Source organism: Sorex araneus, chromosome 4 (assembly GCF_027595985.1).
Source record: "Sorex araneus isolate mSorAra2 chromosome 4, mSorAra2.pri, whole genome shotgun sequence".
In the NCBI taxonomy this organism is placed as follows: Eukaryota; Metazoa; Chordata; class Mammalia; order Eulipotyphla; family Soricidae; genus Sorex; species Sorex araneus.
The window spans coordinates 77051346-77076293 of NC_073305.1; the positions used below are offsets into that span (position 1 = coordinate 77051346).

Below are 24948 nucleotides of genomic sequence, written 5' to 3' on the forward strand. Positions count from 1 at the left end.
GATCACTTTTTTTTTCTTTTTGGGTCACACCCAGCGATGCACAGGGGTTACTGCTGGCTCTGCACTCAGGAATTACTCCTGGCAGTGCTCAGGGGACCATATGGGATGCTGGGAATCGAACCCAGCAAACGCCCTTCCTGCTGTGCTGTCACTCCGGCCCCTCAGGGATCACTCTTGGTGAGGCGTGGGGACCATATGGGATGCCATGGATCAAACCCAGGTTGACTGCATTCAAGGCAATCACCCTACCTGCTGTACTATCACTCTGGCCCCCTGAAATTTTGTGACCTTTTTATCCTTTTGACATCTTCCATGAAAAGCTGCTGGCTAGTATAGAGTAACATATTTACAAGTGACTGTGTTCAGTTATCTCTGCATGCCTGTGTTGTGGAGATATGGCTATTCCTATTCCTCATGAACTCCTTGGGGGTGGCCGGGCCAGAGCAGTCGTACAGCTGGTGGGGTGCTTGCCTTGCATGCAGTGATCCCCAGTATCACATATGGTCCCTGGAGCACTGTCAGGAGTAATTCTTTTTTTTTTCTTTTTTTTTTTTTTTGCTTTTTTGGGTCACACCTGGTGATGCACAGGGGTTACTCCTGGCTCTGCACTCAGGAATTACCCCTGGCGGTGCTCAGGGGACCATATGGGATGCTGGGATTAGAATCCGGGTCGGCCGCATGCAAGGCAAACGCCCTACCCACTGTGCTATCTCTCCAGCCCCCAGGAGTAATTCTTGAGTGCAGAGCTAGGAGTAACCCTTGAGCATTGCCAGGTGTGGCCCAAAAACCAAATCAAAAAAGAAAAAAGAAAACCAACAACAATTCTTTAAAGGAGCTATAGTGACAGTTTAGTGGCTAGGGTGTTTGCCCTGCACACGGCCAATCTGGGTTCGATTTCAGCACTTCATATGGTCTCTGAGCCCCGCTAGGAGTTGAGCACAGAATCAGGAGCCCTGAGAACTACCAGGTGTGGCTTCAAAACAAAACAAAGCTCCTTAGTAAGGACCGGAGAGATAGCCCAGGAGTTAAGACCCTTTGAGAGAGCCGGGCAGTGACCCCTCAACACAGAGCCAGGAGCAGCCCCTGAGTGACACTGCGTGTGACTTCCACACCACTGCCCCCAACGGAACCTCCTTAGGGACGGACAGCAGCACAGCCAGGGGACAGAAAGTGTTGCTCAGCTCTGCTTATGCACAGGACACTGAAATCATGGAACAAGCATCCTGTGAGGTATTTCTGCAAAACCCGATGGCCATTCACTTATTTTATGTAAGAAATTTGTTTTTATCTGCCCCTGAGGTGCTGGTGGGAGCAGGGGTTAGATCTAGAGAGTTCTGGCCCCCCCGGGCTTTGATGAAATCAAATTCCCCTTCCTCTTGAAGTGTGGTAGAGGCCAAGACTACTTTGATCTCACGGTGGAGAAGGCAGAAATGAGCCTTCGAGATGGACAAACTTCACTTTCCATCCGAGAGCACTTGTTTTGGAGTCCTGAGTGGCCATGCACAGACTTAGTCATTGCCAAGGCTACATGCTGTTAGGCAGTGCAGGACGGCCCACTGGAGAGCCCAGTGCTCCCCCAGGCATGGGGCAAGTGAGGAAACCCACAGAGGCTCCAGCCTCGGTACCCGGCTTGAGCCCGAGGAAGTGCTGTATGGTTAGAAACAGCCAGCCCACAGAACCAGGAGGGTTTGTAGGCTCTCTGTTTGGGTTTTGGTTGGGGTGAGGAGCCACCCCCTGCGGTGCTCAAGTCTAACTCCTGCCTGTGCACTTCGGGATCTCTCCTGGTGCCATCGAGGGACCACATGGGGTACCGGGCCCACCACATGCAAAGCAAGTGCACTGCCCATTGCACTACCACTCCCGCCCTGAGGGATTGGTAGTTTTAATGTCCAGGTTTGGAGACAGTCACAGTACGTAACTGGACAGTGCCCCTTCTTTGACTCTCTGGGGGGCTGTTTCTCCTCCCCTGCACAAGTGCAGAAATGCCCCACTTGGGGCAGCTATCCTATATGCATATAGGAGAGGGCAGATCGTCCCAGTCGTTCCGAGTGCTGAGAAAGCAGTGGGAACATGCTCTTAAGATGCTCTGTCTGCTGTGATGAGGTGATGGTTCATGCATAAATAAACAAGTGGTAGATTAATCATTAAAGGCAAGGATAGACATAAAATGAAGAAACAGTTCAAGCGTTCCATTCATTAAGTAAAATTTCATGGCCGGAGAGATAGTATAGCGAGTAGGGCACTTGCCTTGCACACAGCCAGCCTGGATTCAAATCCTGGCACCCCGCATGGTCCCCCGAGCCTTGCCAGGAATGATCTTGGAGTGCAAAGTGTAAAGCCTGAGCCGTATGTGGCCCCAAAACAAAATAAAAACAAAATTTTTTTCATGTTATTAATTATAGAAAAATAAACATGATTCTAAAGCACAAATTTGCCTATAGTTTGTTCTAACTCTTGTGCTCCAGTTTCAAATTATATTTGGGTCTATAACCCATTTCAGTGTAAAATTAATCTGATACTAATAGTTTAGTGGGCTGGAGCAATAGCACAGTGGGTAGGGCATTTGCGTTGCACACGGCCGACCTGGGTTTGATTCCTCAGCCCCTCTCCGAGAGCCTAGCAAGCTACCAAGAGTATCCCACCCACACAGCAGAGCCTGGCAAGCTACCCGTGGCGTATTAGATATGCCAAAAACAGTGACAAGTCGTCTCACAATGGAGATATTACTGGTGCCCGCTTGAGCAAATCAATGAGCAATGGGATGACAGTGACAGTGACAATAGTTTATTCTTTATCTAATTTTTTTCATAGGATTTTGGAAATTTTTTTTTCTTTTTTTGCTTTCTGGGTCACACCCGGCGACACACAGGGGTTACTCCTGGCTCTGCACTCAGGAATTACCCTTGGCAGTGCTCAGGGGACCATATGGGATACTGGGATTCGAACCTGGGTTGGCCACGTGCAAAGCAAACACCCTGCCCGCTGTGCTATTGCTCCAGCCCCAGCTTTCGGAAATTTGACAAATAAACTTTTATTTTGGAAATAATGAGGGGAGGAATCACATCCGGCAGTACTCAGGGCTCCTTGCAGGCTCTGTGCATAGGGATCATTCCTGGCAGGCTCAGGGGACATATGTGGTGCTAGAGAGGAAATCTGGGTTGGGCACCTGTAAGCGTCTTATCCCTGTACTATCTCCCTGGCCCCTGAAGTAGAATTTCTTCTTAATTTAGAGAGGAGCCAGCTAGAGAATTCAGGGAAATAGGAAAGACAGAGATGGCTCTCTGGGCTCTGGCTGAACCACACTCAGAACTTTCCGCTCTCTGCACAGCACTGGACGTGGCTTTCCCAGGCTGAGTCCCACTCGAGCTTTGGGCTGGGAGTCGTCCTGGGAAACCAGGGCTGGGCCAGACTCTCACAGATCGAAGCTGGCCAGAGAGCTGTCTCCGTAGGCTTGGGGGGACTGCGCCTCACACGCCGGGCCCAGCTCCCAGCCCCAGCACCCCATGGTTCCCCCCAGCACAGCTAAGAGCTCCCCCCGAGCACCGCACTGGGAGTAGTCCCTAAACAATGCTGGATAGGACCCAAAAACAGATTTTTAAAAAGGAAGAAGCTAAACTCCAGATAACTTACCAGTATATTCATCTTACCCCTCTGGCTCCTGTAAAGTAATTTCCCAGAGCAGCGGGAGCGATATACAGGGGTAAGGCACTTGCCTGCATGCAGCGTCCCAGCAGCCCCTGTGCACCGCCAGGAGTCATTTCTGGGTGCAGAAGCAGGATCAACCCCTGAGTACTGCCTGGGGCAGGACTGAAAAAGGAAAACAAAAATTTCTCAGAGCAGTGAATGCGTATTCTTTCAAAAATAAAGTTGTACCCTATTCCTGAGGAAATTGGTGTCACAATAAGGTGAACAATTGTGCCTAAAAAGCGGCCGATGGTGCTTCGTCCGTTGTCAGAGTGAGATTCGGAGTGAGATGGAGATAGTCTTGGTTTGTTCGGCGTGGGGGTCTTTGAAGAGACTCGTTCAGAGGTTGGACGTGCCTTCTAATATGCTGCTTATCTCTTTAGAATGCTGACCCTAAGTCGTCCCTCAAAGCTGTAAGCAGCCAGCTTGGAGAAGGGCCCAGTGACGGACTGCCTCTCTCGAGTAGCCTTCAGTTTCTGGAAGATGAACTTGAGTCTTCTCCCCTCCCTGATCTCAGTGAGGACCAACCTTTTGACATTCTTCAGAAATCCTTGCAGGAGGCCAACATCACTGAGCAGACTTTGGCAGAAGAGGCGTACCTGGATGCCAGTATAGGTTCAAGCCAACAGTTTGCACAAGCCCAGCTTCATCCTTCTTCATCAGCATCCTTTACTCAGGCTTCTAACGTTTCTAATTACTCAGGGCAGACACTGCAGCCTGTGGGGGTGGCCCACGTGCCGGTGGGAGCGTCGTTTGCAAGCAGCACCGTGGGCGTGCAGCATGGCTTCATGCAGCAGGTGGGCATCAGCGTTCCTGGCCAGCACTTACCCAACAGCAGCCAGATCAGCGGTTCTGGTCAGATCCAGCTGATTGGGTCATTTGGTAACCAACCTTCCATGATGACGATTAACAACCTCGATGGCTCTCAGATCATACTAAAGGGCAGCGGACAGCAGGCACCATCGAACGTGAGCGGAGGACTCCTGGTCCACAGGCAGACCCCGAATGGCAACTCCTTGTTTGGGAACTCCAGTTCCAGCCCCGCGGCACAGCCCGTCACCGTCCCATTCAACAGCACGAGTTTCCAAACGTCTGTACCTGTGCATAACATCATCATACAAAGAGGTCTCACACCGAATTCAAATAAAGTCCCAATCAACATCCAGCCGAAGCCCGTCCAGATGGGGCAGCAGAATACGTACAACGTGAACAACTTGGGGCTCCAGCAGCACCACGTCCAGCAGGGGATCTCCTTCGCCTCCGCCAGCTCCCCGCAGGGCTCAGTGGTCGGGCCGCACATGTCCGTGAGCATCGCGAGCCCACAGGCCCCGAGGAAACCGGTCACCTCGCAGGCAGTGGGCAGCACGGGCGGCAGCATCGTCATCCACTCGCCCATGGGCCAGCCTCACACGCCCCAGAGTCAGTTCCTCATCCCCACCAGCCTTGCCGTCAGCTCCAACTCGGTCCATCACGTCCAGACCATCAACGGGCAGCTGCTGCAGACCCAGCCCTCGCAGCTCATTTCGGGCCAGGTGGCCTCGGAGCATGTCATGTTGAACAGAAACTCTTCCAACATGCTCAGGGCCAACCAGCCCTACTCCGGACAGATGCTGAACAACCAGAACGCCGCCGTCCAATTAGTGTCTGGCCAGACGTTCGCCGCCTCCGGCAGCCCCGTGATCGTCAACCACGCCTCCCCCCAGATGGTCGGCGGGCAGATGCCCTTGCAGCAAGCATCCCCCACTGTCTTGCACCTGTCGCCCGGGCAGGGCAGCGTCTCCCAAGGAAGACCTGGCTTTGCGGCCATGCCCTCAGTGCCCAGCATGTCCGGACCCTCCCGGTTCCCTGCGGTCAGCTCCTCCGGCACCGCCCACCAGAATCTCGGGTCAGCCACTCAGGCGGGGGCGCCGGGCTCCAGCTTTACCCCCGATCAGCTGACCCCGCCCAACAGGACTCCGGGGCCGGGCAATGCCTCTCACCGTCTTCCGGTCTCCACTTCCAAGTCCACCAGCACCTTCAGTAACACGCCGGGCACAGGAACCCAGCAGCCGTTCTACTGCCAGGTAATGTCCCCTTTCTCCCGGGCACCGTCGGGTGAGGACCGAGTGGGAACGGAGGGGATGCCCGTTGGGTAGATGATCTCGTTCTCCTCCGCGGGCCCCAGGCAGCTGAGTAGTCGGAACATTAGGACCGGCATCTGTTTTTTTGTTCCCGCCTCCGGCTCCATTTGGTTGTGGAAGGAGGAGATGCTAGAGCCGTGGGGCCTGGGGCTGGCCCGCAGGTGTAGAGGTGCTGAGAGCTTCGGGCCAGTGAAGGGGCTGCAGGCGAGCAGCTGGACACAGGTGTAAGAAGGCCCCGTCCCACTCGCAGAGGTGAATCTAAGCCCTGTGATGTGGCACGGGTTAACCTCCCGCCCTAGACTTGATCCTCACCTATGGGACGGAGCTGCTCCTACTATGAACGTCTTTTGGAACCAGGGGAGCATCGACTGGTTTTACTCTACCTAAAGTCCTTGGCATGTACCCTAGCCAACACTCCATACGAGGCAGCATTCGTACTTTATGGGTATAAAACCAAGGCTCGCTGGGCCAGCAAGAGTGGTCAGTAGGCTGAAGCATGTGCTTTGCTGGCAGGAGGCCTGGTTTGATCCCTGGCAGCACTTGGTACTGGGTACCAACAGAAGCCACCTCACACAGAGCCAGAAGTAGCCCCTGAGCCCTGTCAGGTGACATATTAAAATCTGCCTTAAGTTATTTACTTACAAATCCTGGACTTACAGATTCTGGACTGGAGCAAATAGCCCAGCGGGTAGGGCGTTTGCCTTGCACGCGGTCGACCCGGGTTCAATTCCTCCGTCCCTCTCAGAGAGCCTGGCAAACACCAAGAGTATCCCGCCCACACAGCAGAGCCTGGCAAGCTACCCATGGCGTATTTGATATGCCAAAAACAGTAACATCTCTCACAATGGAGACGTTACTGGTGCCCACTCGAACAAATTGATGAACAGTGGGACGACAGTGCTACAATACTACTTATAAATCCTAGAGCATGGCACTGGGTCTTGAGAACCTAGAGTGGGTAGAGAAGAGGACGACTTCTTGGGTACTCGCTGGAGTCTCAGAGACGGAACATGGGGTGGCTCAGCTGTGGGTTACGGGCTGGCACCCAGGGGACACGTGGAGCAAACTCCTGACCTTGATGATGCCTTGTCAGCGTGGACGTTAGTCTTTTCCAGCCTACAGATTCCCACGCAGATCACAGATCCAAAATCACCTCAAATGGTCGAGACTTTGCTCCCTCCTCGGGCGCTTTGGACTTGGGTCCTCGTCGTACTGTGCATACGCGCCCATCCAGGCCCTCCCCTTCCCCCGAGAACCCTAACGACTCGAAGGTTGTTTATGATCCAGGATGTCAGGATAGGGGGCATCAAAGGTGGATGAGCAGGGGCAGAGAGATAGTACAGGAGTTAAGGCACCGGCCGTGCATATAGCTGACTGGGGTTCAGTTCCTGGCACTCCATAGGGTCCCCCAAGTCCCCTCAGGAGTGATCGCTGAGCATGAAGTCAGGAGTAAGCCCTGAGCACAGCCGGACATGACCTGAAAAACAAGGGGGCCAGAGAGAGAGTAGGGCAGGTAGAATGCTTGCCTCGCCAACCTGGGCTCGATCCCCAGCCCCGCCAAGAGTGAGCTCTGAGCACAGAGCCAGGAGTAAGCCCTGAGCACCGCAAGGTGTGGCCCAGCAGTTAACACCAAAGTGGCGTGTGTGTGTGTGTGTGTGTGTGTGTGTGTGTTTTGAAATGTGACTCTAAAACAGGGTTACAGGAATTGTATAAAGAGGGGCGGGGTGTGACTCAGTGTTAGAGCACTGCCCCACAGGTGTCCTATCCTGAGCTTCACTCGCCACACTGGGATGGCAGAAGGAACAGTGTTGGTGATCCCCAGACCCGCCGAGCGCTCACTTTCTCCACATCCATTTCATTCTCTCTCCCCTCCCTGCCCTCCCCTCCAAGAGCTCTGTCCATCTCCTCAATCTCACACACATACACAATTTTGAGAGTAATGTGGTTTTTGTTTGTTTGTTTGTTTGCTTTTTGGGTCACACCTGGCGATGCACAGGGGTTCCTCCTGGCTCTGTACTCAGGAATTACTCCTGGCGGTGCTCAGGGAACCATATGGGATGATGGGAATCGAACCCGAGTCAGCTGCGTGCGAGGGAAACGCCCTACTCATTGTGCTGTCGCTCCAGCCTGGAGAGTAATGTCTTTCTGGGGAGTGGTGGCAGGGTAGCTCCCAAGCAGTGCTCGGGGGCCCCAGGGTCACTCCTGGCCATACTTGTCAATCAGGCTGAACGGTTCAGTGCAAGGCCAGAATGTCAGGGACTGACAGGGTGACCTTGGCGGGTAACTGTAGTGCTACTTGAGACTGCCAGGGCTGTGCCTACAGTGCTCCAGGGACCCAGTGGTGCTGGGATTCAGGCGCTGCCCGGCACCAGGCAGGCACGCACTTCTGGTTGCTGAGCTCTCTCCAGCTCCCAGACCTGCCTGGGTTTGGGTGGGGGCAGTTCCCAGGTGGTGTTCAGGGAGCCCAGGGGCCCTTCTTGGCAACTCTCAGGTGACTGGACTGGTGGTTTTATGCAAGGACACAAAGATGCAGTACCACCAATGCCCTGGGATTCTCGGGCCATCCCAGGGTGCTTAGGGCCCTCCAAGGCTGCCCTGCCCTGGTGATGCTCATGGAACCAAATACCGTGTGGTTCTACCGACTAAAGGCCAGCACCTTAACTCCTGCTCCATCTTTCTGGCCCCATCGTGCATCTTAATCCCTAAATATCTCAGACTTGAGAGATTCCAAAAAATGGAAACATCCTGGGGTGGAGAGATAGTACAACGGGGAAGGCACTTGCTTGGTATGCAGCTGGCCCAGCTGGGGTCCCTGCACCAATGTGCTCCCCAAAACACCTCCAGGAGAGATCCCTGAGTGATGCCAGGTGTGACCCAAAAACCGAGATTTCTCCCCACCCCCCCCAAAAAAAAAGATATTCTGGGACTGGAGTTATAGTACAGCTGACTCTTACTGTTTCTTCATGATTAGATTCAAGTCCTACATATTTTATAGGACTGCCACAGAAGGGATGTGTCCCCAGCTCACACCAGATAAGTTTGTTCCCGTACTGGTGATCTTAACCTTGAATGCTTGCTTTGATGGTATCTGAATGTGTTATGTGTTTGTCAAAAGCTTTCTTTTCTGAGATGCTTTGACACTACATAGATCACCAGCTTCCCATCAGACTGGATCATTCCTGCTGAATAAGGGTGAGTGAGTGAGTGAGTGAGTGAGTGAGTGAGTGAGTGAGTGAGTGAGTGAGTGTGTGTGTGTGTGTGTGTGTGTGTGTGCATGCATGCTACTTACATGTGCAGTGACCCTTTGCTGGGCTCAGGAAACCATACACAGTGTCAGGGATAGAAGAGGAGTTGCTCATGCAAGACAAGTGCCTTACCCCATACCATGTCTAAAATGGTCATGCTTCCCCTCCCCCCTTTTGGGGCTACACCTGGTGGTGGTCAAGGGCTACTCCAGATTCGGTGCTCATAGGTTGCTTCTGGTGGATTTTGGGGGACCAGGTGATGAGATCAGAAGTCAAACCTCCGACATAACCCGGCTTGGTCAGTTCTTAGTGAGTTAGCTACCATAGTTACCAGTGATTTTCTCGTTTTATTATTTGCTCTGTGTTTATAGTTGGCATCCGTGCAATGAGTTTTTCCTTCTGCTCTTCACATCAGTTTGTTAATATTAGTATGGTCTCAAAGATTCTTGGTTCAGTTGCTTTATTATGATGCTCAGATTAATTTAGTGGCCAGTGGCTGCCCCTGCAAACTGACTGCAGATCTGTCTGACTTATTTCCATTAGGCTTTGAATGGCTTCTTTCATTTCTTGCAAACCAAGAGTTCCCGAGCTCATCTTTTACTTTCTCTGCCCTGAAATTAGCCTTTCCCCACCTCCTCCCCCCCACCCCCCACAGTGGTACTCAGGGCTCTGCACTCAGGTCACTTGCCTGGTGAGGCTTGTGGGGCCATGTGAGCTGCTGGGGACCAAACCTGCCCACTGTACTGTTGCTCCAGCCCTTGTGTCCCCTTAAGGAGCCTTATTCATGTTATGGGAGAACATAATTAGAATCTGAGACTTGAGCACTTGGTCTCAGCGTGGTCTTCACATATTGGCATTTATGCCACACCTATAGCTGTTTCTCTGTCTCTTGCATACTGATGCTTCTGGTTTAGTCCCAGGACCACGGGATTGTAAATTATGAATAAGTTCAAGATTGTCATTCTGTACCCCTGTGAAAAGCATACCTCCTACTCAGGTGTTTGTATTGGTCTGCAGTTTTGTCTGTGGACTAAAGGTTGGCAACATCCTGAGCCTGAAAGTTACTGAGCGGGCCAGAGAGATCACCGCGTGGGCTAGAGCCTGAGCTTCTCCTTCAGTCCCTGGCCCCGTGTCCTCAGCCAGGACTCCCAGAGTGAGCCCTGAGCACTGTGCTAGAAGCATTGCTGGGTATGGCCCAGGAACACAAACAAAGGAAAAACATCAGTTGGTAAAACCTGGGAGTATTTCCAAAATGGAGTGAAAAGTTGGTCTTCCTGCCAGCCCAGTGTCCCTCCAGAGACCCCAGGGGACACCAGCATGTGCAGGCAGCATTCCCTGCCCCAGCCCCGCAGGCCTCTCTGCCACCGCCAGGGACCATTTTCCTTCATGCTGTAACTGGAGGCCCTTTTACATCAGGATGTATCGAACGCCATTATGTTTGCTGCTGATTTAATACATTACGCATAACCAGTCACTACTTAGTTCCCTGTTTTTGACAAGGTGACCATGTAGTAACAGAGCCTCAAAGCAGGGAGAAAATCCCTAGCCCCCAAAGTCTCATTATAGAGAGGTGACAAGAACCTGCAGAGGCAGCTCCGGAGTGGTCTTGGTGACCTTTAATTGGAAAAAAAGTATTGGAAATGGAGTCGATTATATGTTGTCAAGGGTGTTCTGCGCGGTGCTGTCCTGGACGCTGAAAGCGTAAGGCACATTGGGTTCAGGAGTTGGGAACGTGTGGAGGTGTCAGCAGGATCCAGCCCCCCAACCAGAACCAGTATAGTGAATCTTTAACTTAATTTCATTGTAAGTAAGTATTTTACAATATTTTAGTTACCGCTTCTGGGTAAAACGTATGTTACTGTATAGAGTGCAGCAGTCAATTAAGATACCAGTGTCATGGGCCTGTACTGATTGTTTACTTAGGGAAATTGAATTTAGCAAGGTTTTTGTTTATTTGGTTTTTGGTTTTTAAATAATTTTTGAAATTTTTTAAAAATTTATTTACTTGGGGGCCACACCTGCTAATGCTCAGGGCTGACTGCTGGCTCTGCACTCAGTACTCAGGAGCCACTTCTGATGGGGCTCAGGGGACCACAAATGATGCTGGGGATTAAACCTAGGTTGGCCGTATGCGGGGCAAGTGCCCTGCACGCTGCACTGTCTCTCTTGTCTATTTCTTTGGTTTTTGTTTTGATTTTGTTTTTGTTTGTTTGGGCCTCACCCAGCAGTGCTCAGGGCTTACTCCTGGCTCTGTTTGGGGCATCAAAGTGGGGTGCTGAGTATTGAACCTGCCACTCTACTGTATCCCCTGCCCCTTTTTAGAGTATTTTTATCTGGGTCTCTTTTAGCTGGTACCCTTCGGGCCCCTTGGATCTGGGTGCATATGCTCTTTAGCTCTGGGAACACCTCAGAGATAACGTCTTTGACTGTTGCTTCTTCATCAGACTTGTGCTCCTGGCCCTCCAGGACCCCAGTGGGGTTCTATTTTTGTTTTAGGGGGTACCACACCCAGTGATGCAGTGATGCTCAGGGGTTACTCTTGGTTCTGTGCTCAGGAGTCACTCCCAGTGTGCTCAGGTATCATATGGGATGCCAGGGATCAAACCCAGTGCAAGGCAAGCCCCCTCCCCGCTGTCTATCTCCCCGGCTCCTACCCCGATGATCTTTATGTTGCTCCTCTTGAATTCATGTCACAGTTCTCTTGTCTGCTGTTCATTTGTTTTGAGGCGGTTTCCCACCCCCTGCTGTTGTCTGCAGCTTTTCTGCACCTTGTCTTGGAGCTCCCTGACTCCGCCCGCGGCTGGCTGTTGCTCTCTGCTGAGGCCTTCCTCTGACTTTCCCATTTCACCTGCCAGATTTTTAAGTTTTGTCGCGTGGTTTTCTCATTTCTGCTGTCATATCCTGTTCCGCTGGCTGTCCGTTCCATTGCCTCTCCGCGCGGAGAGGGTCTCCTCTCTCCAGTCCTTTTCCGAGAGGTCGTTTAGGTGGTCCCTGCTGCTGTGCCTTCAGGACCATCTGCACCACCGCATGTGCGGGGGTTCTCTGTTGTCCGGTCATGCCTGTTGCCGTCTGGGCGGTGAGTCTTTCCACTTCACTGTCAGCGTCGCCCCTGAGCCCCCACTGCCAGGGGAGCTCAGTGGGTCTGGCTCTCTTCCTTCCCCACCAGTCACCCCTTACAGCTTGATGGTACTTTGTGTAGTTGTGTAGTTGTGTAGGGCTTCTTATGCCCGTCCCAGAAATGCGTTCTCTGGCCTGCACATGCTGCATCTGTGTTTGGCGCCGTGGTCCACGCCATCTGGTTTTGGCGGGCTCACTCCCGCCACTCTCTGTGGTGGTGGCAGTGGCAAAAGCATGACCACATGCTTCATGAAACTATGAGTTCTGTTTTGGATTTCTGGTCCACACCTGATGAAGCTCAGTGACTACTCCTGAGCTCTGTGTTCAGGAGTGATCCCTGGCGGTGCTCAGGGGCCAGGTGTGATGCCAAGATTCAAACTGGAATTACCACACCTGGTGAGGCTCAGAGGATCATATGCAGTGCTGGGATCGGCTGCAGGCAAGGCAAGAGCCACCCCTGAACTATCTCTCCAGCTAAAAATGTAAAGTTGATACAGTAAAATTACTCCCAAACCCATCCTGTGGCCCCCTAGCTCCTTCATATCTGTATTTTCGCTCTGGGTTCCATTTGCTGATCCTTTCACTTCCTGCCACACTGCTACCTCCACAGTTGTCTGACAGAGTGACGCTCAGGGGGAGCTGCTTAATCGCTTCCTGGAGACTCCATCCAAAGGAGTGTCCGTCGGCAGAATGGTTTAGGCAAGACGCAATCTGTTGGGTTTGCCCCAACATTGGTAGTTCTGAATGTGCCAGTTTCCACCTCAAGGAACTCAAAGGCACCCTGTTCCCTTGTAAAGAAGAAGTGGTCTTCGGGGCTGGTAGTACAGAGAGACAGCAGTGGGGAGGGTACTTGCCTTGCATGCAGCCAACCCAGGTTCCATCCCCAGCATCCCATAGGGTCCCCTAAGCACTGCCAGGGGTAGTGCCCAAGTGCAGAGTGAGCATTGCCCCTGAGCACTGTCAGGTGTGGCCCAAAATTAAGCAAACAAATAAACTATAACTAAGAATAATTTATTCTCAGATAACAAAAAACATCTCTGAGAAGACACTTCAGGAACGTTATGACCCTGACCCCTGCTTCCCAGTGATTCAGACTCCACTGGTGACCCTCACCTGAATAGCACTGTGGCGGTTGGGAAATGACGTTCTCACTCTATTCTCCAGTCTGAAGTTCCTGTCTGGAACTGCTCCAGAAAAAAAAAAAAAAGAGTTTCCTTCAGCTAGGGAGATGGTTCAAAGGGCTGAGCACATGCTTTGCACACAGGGACCTGGTTTCCCACCCCTGAACACAGAGCGAAGAGTAGCCCCTGAGCACCACCAGGTGTGTGTTTGATTCTTTTAAAAATACTTCATCAGGGGTGGAAAAAACCCGAGTGCCCTAGAACAGATGACTGGTTGAAGAAACTCTGGTACATCTATACAATGGAATACTATGCAGCTGTTAGAAAGAATGAGGTCATGACGTTTGCATATAAGTGGGTAATCATGGAAAGTATCATGCTAAGTGAAATGAGTCAGAAAGAGAGAGACAGACATAGAAAGATTGCACTCATCTGTGGAATATAGAATAATAGACTATAAGACTAACACCCAAGAATAGTAGAAATAAGTACCAGGAGGTTGTCTCCATGGCTTGGAGGCTGGTCTCTCATTCTGGGTAACTCAGGGAAGGGACCACCAAGTAAAATGTGGTTGGAGGTCATGTGGGGGAAGGGTGAGGCGGGCGGAATACAGACTAGAGACTGAACACAATGGCCACTCAACACCTTTATTGCAAACCACAACACCTAATCAGAGAGGGAGAACAAAAGGGAATACCCTGCCATAGTGGCAGGGTGGGGTGGGGGGAGACGGGACTGGGGAGGGGGGGAGGGATGTTGGGTTTACTGGTGGTGGAGAATGGGCACTGGTGAAGGGATTGGTTATCGAACTTTGTATGGGGGAAACATGAGCACAAAGATGTATGGATCTGTAACTGTACCCTCACGATGACTCTCTAATTAAAAATAAACTAATAAAAAAATTTTAAAAAAATACTTCATCAGGGGTTGGAGCAATAGCACAGTGGGTAGGGCGTTTGCCTTGCACATGGCCGATGCAGGTTCGATTCCCAGCATCCCATATGGTCTCCTGAGCACCACCAGGGGTAATTCCTGAGTGCAGAGCCAGGAGTAACCCCTGAGCATAGCCGGGTGTGACCCAAAAAGCAAAAAAAAAAAAAACTTCATCAGAGCCAGAGCAATAGTACAGCAGGATGGCCACTGACCTGGCACGCAACTGACCCGGGTTTGACTCCTGGCACCCTGTCTGGTCCCCTGAGCACCACCAGGAGTGATCCCTGAGTACAGAGCCAGGAGTGAGCCTTGAGCACAGCCAGGCATGGCCCAAAAACAAACATAAACAACAACTGAATAAAGACAAAATTATTATCATAGGGGATTTTAAACGTGAAAGAGAACACGTTTAATGGTGAGCTCCGTGTTGTGTCAGCTTCAGTGCTTGCTAGTTCCCAGCTGCTCTTGCCGAACCCCACTCATACCCCCCTGACCTAGAGAGTTAAGTCCTCAGGATATTGTTCTATAAATCTCTCATATTTTTATTTATTTTTTCTAAGAGATTTAATGTGTCATAATCTATTGCTTTTAGTTCTTTGTTGTTGTTGTTGTTGTTTGGCCACACCTGGCCATGCTCAGCCCTCACTCCTGGATCTGTGCTCAGGGAGCAATCCTGGTGGGCCTTGGAGGACCATATGGTGTGCCAGGGATTGAACCCAAGTTGGCTGCTTGCTGCGGTACTGTCACTCTGGGACCCCTGTTGCTCTTATTTACTTATTTTTCAGTGTTCTAGATGACTCAGATCTGGCCTTGGAGGCTGGTCTGAGCCTTCTCTGTTCTCCACGTTCCTGCATTCTCGCCACTTCCTTACTTGTCGGCATCTCTGTGGTTCCTTGACTCAGACCTACAATCAGCCATTTCTCCAAGGAATCTGTGAATCTAAATCTTTTAATGCAGAGGTAATTTACAGGATTTTAGCTCACTTAAAAGGATTAAAAATCGTGATTAAAGGAAGTGATTTAAAAGTTTTGCCTATCAAACAAAAGTAAACATTAAGCCCAAATCTCCTCAGGTCACGAGAAAGGTTTAGTAGACTTAGTAGATACTCCTTGAGGATCACTGTATCACTGTATCACTGTTACCCGGTTGTTCATCCCTTTGCTCGAGCGGGCACCAGTAACGTCTCCATTTGTCCCAGCCTTGAGATTTTAGCAGCCTCTCCTTACTCGTCTTTCCCAATGATTGGAGGCTCTTTCAAGGTCAAAGGAATGAGACCTATTGTTGTTACTGTACTTGGCATACCAAATATGCCACAGGTAGCTTGCCAGGCTCTTCCGTGTGGGTGGGATACTCTCGGCAGCTTGCCAGTCTCTCTGAGAGGGACAGAGAATGTATGTCAGAGAATATAAGAAAGTATGTTGAAACCAAACACGTGCTATTCTCTGGGGTCCAGGCTGTGCCCTGCCCTCCCGGATTCCTTTCCCCCAGCCTCTCTGGCTCATGGAGCCGCTGTGACTCCAAACACCAGGCTTCAACGGCATCCTTGTCCCCCCACACCTCTGATCAGTTATTACTAAACCCAACAAAGTTTTTGACTGTCTGATCAATTATTTCCAATATGAAAGAGAAGAATGAGCTTGTTATTCTGTCATTTTTCTATTTTGGTGGGGACGGGGCCCGCCCAGCAATGCTCAGGGGTTCCTCCTGGCTCTGGACTCAGGAATTACTCCTGGCAGCACTCAGGAGGATTGTCTGGGATGCCAGAGATCGTCTGGGATGCCAGAGATCAGCGTGCAAGGCAAGCGCCCTCCTCGCTGTACTATCACTCCCGCCCCAGGACACCAAGAATGGCCACGTTATTAACAATGATAGGGAGCAAGGCATGCTCTAATGCTCTAATGTGTTTGTTGTTTTGTTCGTTTGGGGGCCAGCCCTGCTGGTGCTGAGGGCTTACTCCTGGTTCTGCACTCAGGGATCACTCCTGGTTGTGGTATGCGGGGGGCCATCTGGGGTGTCGGGACCCACCATGTGCAAGGCAAGTGCCTTAACCCCTGTACTATCTCTCCAGACCCTAGATAGCACCCCACAGGCTGTATGTATTCTCCCTATCTCTTTCCTTTATCTTGCTTGAGCCACACTGGCAGTGCTTGGGAGCTACTCCCAGCTCAGTGCTCAGGGATTGCTGTTGTCTGTGTTCAGGGACCCTGTGGTGCTAAGACTAGAACCCGAGGCTCCCACACACAGCACACGTGCTCTGTCCCTCAAGCCCTCTCCTGACCCCGTGTGCATCGTTCTCCTCCCCTTCCTGGGGCTACAGAGCCTTGTCCCCACTTTACCGTCAAGAGCTGGGAGTCGTAGCCCGGGAGCACTGCTCGCGGAGACGGGCTTTCCCTGCTGACTCTGGAGTCCCTACTCCTTCCCCTCACTCTCCAGCCTGCATTTGAAGAGGGCTTTCCAAACCAGGTTTCCCAAGCCAGCGAGGTTATCGACCTGCACCCCGGTGTAACTTCTGCTCTTGTGACCTGAGCTCATCTCAGACCCTGAACCCTGCCTTCTCTTTCTAAGGGAGGGAGGTTGTAGAGTAGCGCCCCCTGGGGGCCAGTTTGTGAACTCTGCCTGCCTGGGGCCAGGCCTGGGGCTCAGTGGGTGGACGAGCACTGGCCTGTTCTCCACCTGCTTCCCGTCCCAGGCCCTGAAGAGTAAGAAAAGACTTTGAGGTTTGGGTGCCGGGTTTAGGCCCTGTTGGTTCCTGACTTCAGCAGTCGAGAAGGGGCTCCAGGCGCTGGTGTGTTGCCCTCCCCACCCCCGCGCCCCCCTGCCTGCCTTCTCTTGGCATTTTGCTGTTGCAGTGAACGAGGCTGGCACATGCCTTGAGTGTTGGTGCTCTCACACTGGGCGTCGCCTTCCTTCCGTTAGCGGTGGTGCTCAGGATCATTCTCGTGGCAGTGCTGTGTCTCACAGTGCCCACACATCCTCATTTCAGTCACGATACTTGCCAGGGGCCACACCCTTTAGTTGGGGGTCAGTGCCCACGTGCCCTGAGGTTGCCTGTGGTGCCAGGAATCACCAGGACTCGGGCCTGTGCATGCCGGAAACCCCCCGGGGCCAGACTCCTGGCCTTGTCTTACCTTCGGCCACCACCGGCATCTGCACTTTGCAGAGTGCAGGCCCAGGAGAGAACTACCAACCCGGATGACCCCTGAGGTCCCACTCCAGCCCTGACACAAGCTTCATGGGCCAACTGCCACCCCACTGTGGTCCAGGGCAGTCACTTAGTGACCTGAGCCAAGTCATCCGGAGCAGGGTAGAGACCTCTTCCCAGGCCCCTCCTACCCCTCGCTCGCTGCTTCCTGGGTGCAAGCCCTCACGCCTGGTGAGCCTCAGGCCTTCACTGAGTGTGTGTCCCTCTTCCAAGCCCCACAGAGAGCCCCTAGAATGAAGCCTTGCAGTCCCTCCATGACTCTCTATGGCTTGTTGGCTCTACGCCCAGTGCTCCCCACTTCCTGGGCCCGGTGATTCCTCCGCTGAGTCTCACGTCCCCTCTTTCAGCGCCGAGCAGCCTGGGCCACTGTCCTGGGAAGCTAAAGTGGGTCAGAGCCAGCAGCCCACAGTGGCTTCAGGGCTCAGGCAGAAGTGACCCCAATGGGACGGGAGGGAGTACAGCAGGTAGGGTACTGACCAGGGTTCAATTCCCGGCACCGCATATGGTCCTCTGAACCCACCAGGAGTGATCCCTGAGCGCAGCCAATAAAGAGAGACAGACAGACAGACATGAGGACAAACTGGGAACGGTGACCTGAGAGCCGTCACACTGGGCCTCAGGTCTTATGTGCCTGTTCCTTTGTTTCATTTCACACTCTGGCCTGTCCGCCCGACGCCCTTCCTCCCTTCTCGTGCTTGGCATTGATGCTGTAACAATGCCCGGGCTGCGTGTGACGGGATAGCGCTTGCCCTGCCTCCTTTTGTGGGAGTGAACCAAAGTAGCTTATTTTGTGTCGGATGTCTGAGAGTTGCAGCAGGGCAGAGGGCAAGCGGGGGCGCAGAGGAGCCTCTGCAGGACCCTTGCAGCACCCGAGCGTGTGCTGCACGTTTTAGCCTGCCGCACTCGAAGGGGGCACATCTCCGCAAGGCCCCGCACTCTGCTCAGCGCACAGCGGAAGGTTTGCCTTCCCCCAAACAGGAGGACACTGTGGGGACCTTCTGCATTTTTCACCTGCAGCACCTGGGAGGAAGGAGGGAGCACTCGCCTGGGTGGTGCTTACACAGGACGAGCCACAGTGGGGATGGAAATCGCCTGCAAGCACCTAGACTCACGGCAGAGCTGCCCGGATCACACCTGGTGCCTGAGGGACACTGGGGGCGGCCCGGCAGGCGCTCTGCACCCCGGGGCTATACCACAGGCCCGTGCAGCATGTTACGGCCCCAGTGTCATAATCTCAGGGTGAAGGAGTGAAGGCCAGCACCAGACGAGTGGCCATAGAGCAGTGAGAAATAAGTGGCTTTGAGAGAACTAGGCTGGATGGAGCTTCCTGCTGATCAGCAATGATGGAAGAATAGGATGTATATAGTCTCCCCACAGTGATACCAAAGTTTCTGAGATAGAGAACAACAGGGGGAGAAATTAGGGTTTGAAAGGGAATGAGTTTCATCTAAGAAGTGTCCTTCAAGACTGAGATACCTGGGCCAGAGCGATTGCATTTGCCTTGGGTAGGGCATTTGCCTTGCACGTGGCTGACCTGGGTTCGATTCCCAGCATCCCATCTGGTCCCCCAAGCACCGCCAGGAATAATTCTTGAGTGCATGAGCCAGGAGTAACCCTTGAGCATTGCTGGGTGTGGCCTAAATGGCAAAAAAAAAAAAAAAACAGAAAAAAAGACTTATGGGACAACCAAGTTGTATGATAACAGCTGGCGATGCCGAGCATAGTGCTGAAATGTGACCAGCATAGGATCTGTCCTTGAGGACCAGAGATAGGATGCAGCAAGTAGCTTGCTAGAAAAAAAAAAAAAATGGGGGGGGGGGCGCTGGAGCAATAGCACAGCAGGTAGGGTGTTTGCCTTGCATGTGGCTGACCCAGGTTCTAATCCCAGCATCCCATATGGTCCCCTGAGCACTGCCAGGAGTAATTCCTGAGTGAAGAGCCAGGAGAAACCCCTGTGCATTGCCAGGTGTGACCCAAAAACCAAAAAAAAAAAAAAAAAAAAGGAGCTTGCTAGGTTCAGTCCCTGGCACCCAGATGGTCTCCTGAGCTCACCAGAAGTGACCCCTCAGCACAGAGCCAGGAGTAAGCCCTGAGAGTGACCAGGTATGCCCACGCCCCCCCCCCCCCCCCCACACACACACACAAAGACAGAACTTGTCCTGGGAGTAGGAGTAGTGAGTGTGAATGAAATGGATCCGGGAAAGTGGAGAAGAAAAAGCACCGAGGGTGGGCCAGAGTGGTGGTCCAGTGGAGATGGCGCTTGTCCTGCACACGGCAAGCCCAGGCTCCCCTGCACACTGCCAGGAGTGACTCCTGAGCACAGAGCCAGAAGAAAGCCCTGAGCATTGCTGTGTGTGGCCCAAAAACAAAAGAAAGGAAGGAAGGGAGGAAAGAAAAGGGAGGGTGGGGAGGGGAGGGGGAAGGGAAAGAAGGGAGGGGTACGAAGGGAAGGGCACCGATGGGGTGTCTCAGGGCAGATCACATGCTTTGTGGAGCTGGGGCCGTGGTTCCATCTGTAGCACTGCCACTTATAAGAAAAGAAGGTGTGGGGCTGGAGCAATAGCACAGCGAGTAGGGCGTTTGCCTTGCACGTGGCCGACCCGGGTTCTAATCCCAGCATCCCATATGGTCCCCTGAGCACCGCCAGGGGTAATTCCTGAGTGCAGAGCCAGGAGTAACCCCTGTGCATCGCTGGGTGTGACCCAAAAACAAAAAAAAAAGAAAGAAAGAAAAGAAGGTGTCCAGAGCATGGTGACACTTCATAGACGGACACAGAGAATGGACCCACAGGGGAGTCTCAGGATGTTCCCAGAGGCTGTGGCTGGCGGCAGAGTGGAGCGTTTCAGAGCTGAGTGAACAGAGCTGGCAGGGTGCCAGGGAGGGGAGCCCGGGCTCCGAGAGGGCAGTGGAGGTCAGGACCCGAACCACCCTGACAGGGTCCAGAACACTGGGGCACTCAGTGGGACGGGAGGTTTGTTCTGGGAATGGCGGGCGCCCAAGCCCGCTTCAGTAGGCCAGGGGTCGTGCAGAAGATGTGGAAGTGAGCACAGAGATCTGCCAGAAAGAGCAAAGTAGCTGATTAGCAGAAGCTACAAGAATGTGTGGGTTCAAGGTTTTTTGTTGGGTTTTTTTTTAGCTTTATTGAGGAGAATTACTACATACCACTATATACGTTTGGGTTTTTTTTTTTTTTCCTCTGTTTCGGGACTGCACCCTGTAGTGCTCAGAGATCACACCTGGTGGGGCCTAGGGGGACCATATGGAGTACTGAGGATCGAACTCTGGTCGGCCACCTGCACCGCAAGAGCCCTACCCGCTGTACTAGCACTGTCTAAATGTGCCACACAATAGCTTGATTTTAAACAGACAGGAGATGACTTCTACGGTCGATCTAGCTAGAGTACATCTTCTCAAATAGACACAATCAAAAGGAAAGAATAAAGGGGAATTTTTCTCCTTGTATTCAGAGGTAAACTTTAAAGGACTGGAGAGATAATTAAGCAGGCAGGGCAACTTGCCTTGCACATGGCCAACCCAGGTTGGATTCCTTACATCTCAGATAGTCCCACTAAGGGTGCCAGGGGTGATCCCTGGGCACAGAGCTGGGAATAAGCCCTGAGCAACACCGGGTCTGGCCCCAAAAGCAAAACAAAATAAGAAATAAATCTTAGGATTCACTCCTATCACTCTACTGTTTCTCCAGTCTCTGATCTGTTGTTTTCCTTTTTTTTTTTTTTTTCCGCTTTTTGGGTCACACCCAGCGATGCTCAGGGGTTACTCCTGGCTTTGCGCTCAGGAATCGCTCCTGGCAGTGCTTGGGGGACCATATGGGATGCCAGGGATCGAACCCGGGTCGGCCGCGTGCAAGCAAACGCCCTACCCGCTGTGCTATTGCTCCAGCCCCTGTTGGAGTTTTCTATATACACATTCTTTCACGTTAATTCTTAGGGTCTAAAGCGTTAAAACTGAGGGGCCATGGGCTGGAACAATAGCACAGCGGGTAGGGAGTTTGCCTTGCACGCGGCCGACCCAGGTTTGAATCCCAGCATCCCATATGGTCCCCCAAGCACCACCAGGAGTAATTCCTGAGTGCATGAGCCAGGAGTAACCCCTGTGCATCGCCAGGTGTGGCCCAAAAAGAAAAAAAAAAAACCTGAGGGGCCAGAGCAGTAGTGTACGGCCGCTAAGGCACTTGCCTTCCATGAGGCCAACCCAGGTTCAATTCCCTGGCACCCCATATGGTACCCCAAGCCATGCCAGGAGTGATCCCTGAGTAATGCAAAGCCAGGAGTAACACAGCCAACCTGGGTTCAATCCCCAGCATCCCATATGGTCCTCTGAGAACCACCAGAAGTGATTCCTTAGTGCAGAGCCTGGAGTAAGCCCTAGCATCGCCAGGTGTGACCCAAAAAAAAGCACAAAAATTTTTTTTGAGTAGTGTTGTTAGAGACAAGTATTCAGTAACACATCCTTAAATAATGCCGCTGTGAATAAAACGTGTGAAGAGAGTGAGTCTAAGAGTTAAAACAATAAAATGATGTGTTTCCTGTTGGGGGAGGAAGGCTGGGGAGACCGTGTAAAGGGCTGCAGCCTGTGCTGTGCGTTGGGCACCCTGGGTCTGGACCCCGAGTACCTGCTGGGAAGAACCCCCACCACCGCAGGTAGGATCCAAGTACCAAAAAATCTGAAAAAGAGCGTTAAGTAGAGCAACCTGAATTGAGGCGTGAGGGAGCAGATGGGCGAAGCTAAGGGTTCCTGAGAAAGAGGGAAAGGTTCCAACAAAGAGGGTTAGACCCCCGTGACTGTGGCGTTCAGTTACTTTTAACAGCTGTTACCTGTGGCTCGCTATGGTGCCACTTCCTGTTCTTCTAGAAGCAGAGAAGCAGACACAAAACCTGCCCTCAAATCACAGCAGCAGGGGCTGGAGCGATAGCACAGCGGGTAGGGCGTTTGCCTTGCATGCCGCCGACCTGGATTCGATTCCCAGCATCCCATATGGTCCCCTGAGCACCACCAGGAGTAATTCCTGAGTGCATGAGCCAGGAGTAACCCCTGTACATCGCCAGGTGTGACCCAAAAAGAAAAAAAAAATCACAGCGGCAGAGAAAGAGTACAGGATCAAGGACTGTGCATGCCTCGACCTGGGGTTCAGTCTCCGGCACCATATTTGTTTCCCCGAGCATTGCTTGGTGCATCCAGGAGGGGAATATGCACTGCCAGGAAGGCCCCGGGGAGCCCCACCACCGCAGGGCCCGAGTAGTACCAGGACCCCATGCCTGCATGTTACACCACTGACCCAGCAGGTGGAGAATCACCGGGCCTCCCCCCATCCTGAGTAATCCTTCAGAGGCTCCCCCACAAAGAAAAGAACAGAGAAATGCAGAGAACTGGGCAGCCAGCCAGCTTCTGAAGATAGGCCAGCCCTTCAGACTTGAGGTGGGAGAGAATAGTACAGGGGCCAAAGAACTTGCCTTGCATGTAGCCAACCCCAGGTTGCTCTCGGTACTGCATATGGTCCCCCCAAGTCCCCCTGCCTCTGTGCTCTGGGTTTACTGAGCACAGAGGCAGGAGCAAGCCCGAACCCTAAAACAAAACCAAAAAAAAAAAAAATGCCAGTGGAATTTTCCAAACATCTCGGCGAAATGATCAAGACAGTTCCGATGTAGGGGCCAGACCAAGTGCCCTGACAGACTCTGAGCCAGATTCTGAGTCTGGCACAGCCCAGCCCACAGTGTAACTCACAGCTCAGTGCTCAGCACTACACAGCAGCCAGCCAGGGCCTCCAGGAGCTGTGTCTGAACACGGAGAGGAACTCTTGTTGTTAATTTATGAAGACCCTCAGAGGATGGCAAACTCTCAGCCTTCAGTATTTGATTAGATTGTTTCATGTTTTTTCCCTTTTACACTAACATATTGCAAAGTAGGACATACAAGAAAAATGTGTAGAACTTAAATACACATTAAACAATTCTGCAACGAGGGCAATAGTACAGCGGGTTAGGTGCTTGCCTTGCACACAGTTGATCCAGGTTCAATCCCTGATATCTCATATGATCCTCCAAGCCTGCCAGGGATGATCTCCAAGCAAAGAGCCAGGAATAACCCCTGAGCACCATAAAAAAAAAAAAAATCTTTAATTAAAAAAAAAAAAGCCAGGGGTTAGAGTGATAGTACAGTGGGTAGGGCATTTGCCCAACCCAGGTCTGATTCCTGGCACCCTATATGGTCTCTCGTGCCCCACCAAAAATTATCACTGAGTGCAGAACCAGGAGTAAGCCCTGAGCACTGCCAGGAATCACCTCTGGGTGCAGTGCCAGGAATAAGTCCTGAGCATCACCAGTTTTGGCCCCCAAACCAAAAAATGTGTAAAGGCCAGAGAGACAGCTCAGCAGGCTGAGTGCAAAGCGCAAGCCCCAGGCTTGGTCCCCGGCACCTGCATGGCCCTGGGCCTCTGGAGGCAGCTCGCAGGCAGAGACTGAGGAGCAGTGTCCCCCACCCTCCCAGCACCACCAGGTACCAGCCCCAAAAAACAAGCCGGGATTGTTATTTAAACAGATAAACATGTTATTTAAACAGATAAACCTTTTGGCTTAAAATTCAAATATTGGGGCTGGAACAGTAGTACAGCGGATAGGGCATTTACCTTGTACACGTCCAACCCGGGTTCAATCCCTGGCATCCCATATGGTCCCTTGAGCACCACCAGGAGTAATTCTGAGTGCAGAGCCAGGAGTAAGCTCTTCCTGTTCCTGGAGCGAGCAGATACCATTTGGCTACACTAGCACATGACAGGGATGAATGGAGATGTTACTGGTGCCCACTCAAGCAAATCAAAGATCAACAGGATGAACCAGAAAGAAAAAAAAAATTCGAATGTTGGCGCTGGAAAAGACAGCCCAGTGGTTTAGGCGCTTGCCTTGCACACAGCTGACTCAGGTTCATTCCCTGGCACCACATATGGTCCCCAAGCACCACCAGGAGTGATTCTGGAGCGTAGAGCCAGGAGTAAACCCTTAGCACCGCTGGGTGTGGCCCAAGAACCAAAAAAAAAATTTTAATGTTGGGATGGTTGTGATGTCTCAGGGGCTGAGCTCTACGTGCAGGAGGCCTGAGTTTGGTTCTGGCACCGAACTGTCCCCTGCATTGAACACCTCAAGGACACATTCCTCCCAAAACATGGAACCAGGAGTAGCTTTAACAACCTGTAGGGCATTTGCCTTAGTGCAGCCAACGCGGGTTCCATCCCTGACACTCCCTGTGGCCCCCCCAAGCCCCACCAGAAGTGATTCCTGAGTGCCTCTGGGTGTGGCCCAGAAAAGCACGTCTCCCAAAAAAGGTTTAAACAGGACTTTGAGTGGTTTAGAGCAGAAACATTCACAGCAGTAGCATGACCTCCATCGACCAATGGTCAGACTTCGCCAAGACCTCTGGGCGGCACACGTGAATGGCCAGTGGGAACATGTTCCTTGGGCCAACATCATTGATAGTGCCCCCTCCCCCAGGATGGCTGCACTCAATGCCACACC

General features: G+C 52.2%; 1 protein-coding gene across 9 annotated transcripts in view; it reads left to right on the top strand.

Moving 5' to 3' along the window:
* Window positions 1-24948, top strand: part of BICRAL (BICRA like chromatin remodeling complex associated protein) — a 130106-nt gene that overhangs the window by 86250 nt on the left and 18908 nt on the right. For all 9 annotated transcript variants that reach the window (XM_055136641.1, XM_055136642.1, XM_055136639.1 and 6 more), the window contains one exon: window positions 4068-5747. In XM_055136641.1, the coding sequence (XP_054992616.1) occupies window positions 4068-5747 (1680 nt within the window). The remainder of the gene's footprint in view (window positions 1-4067; window positions 5748-24948) is intronic.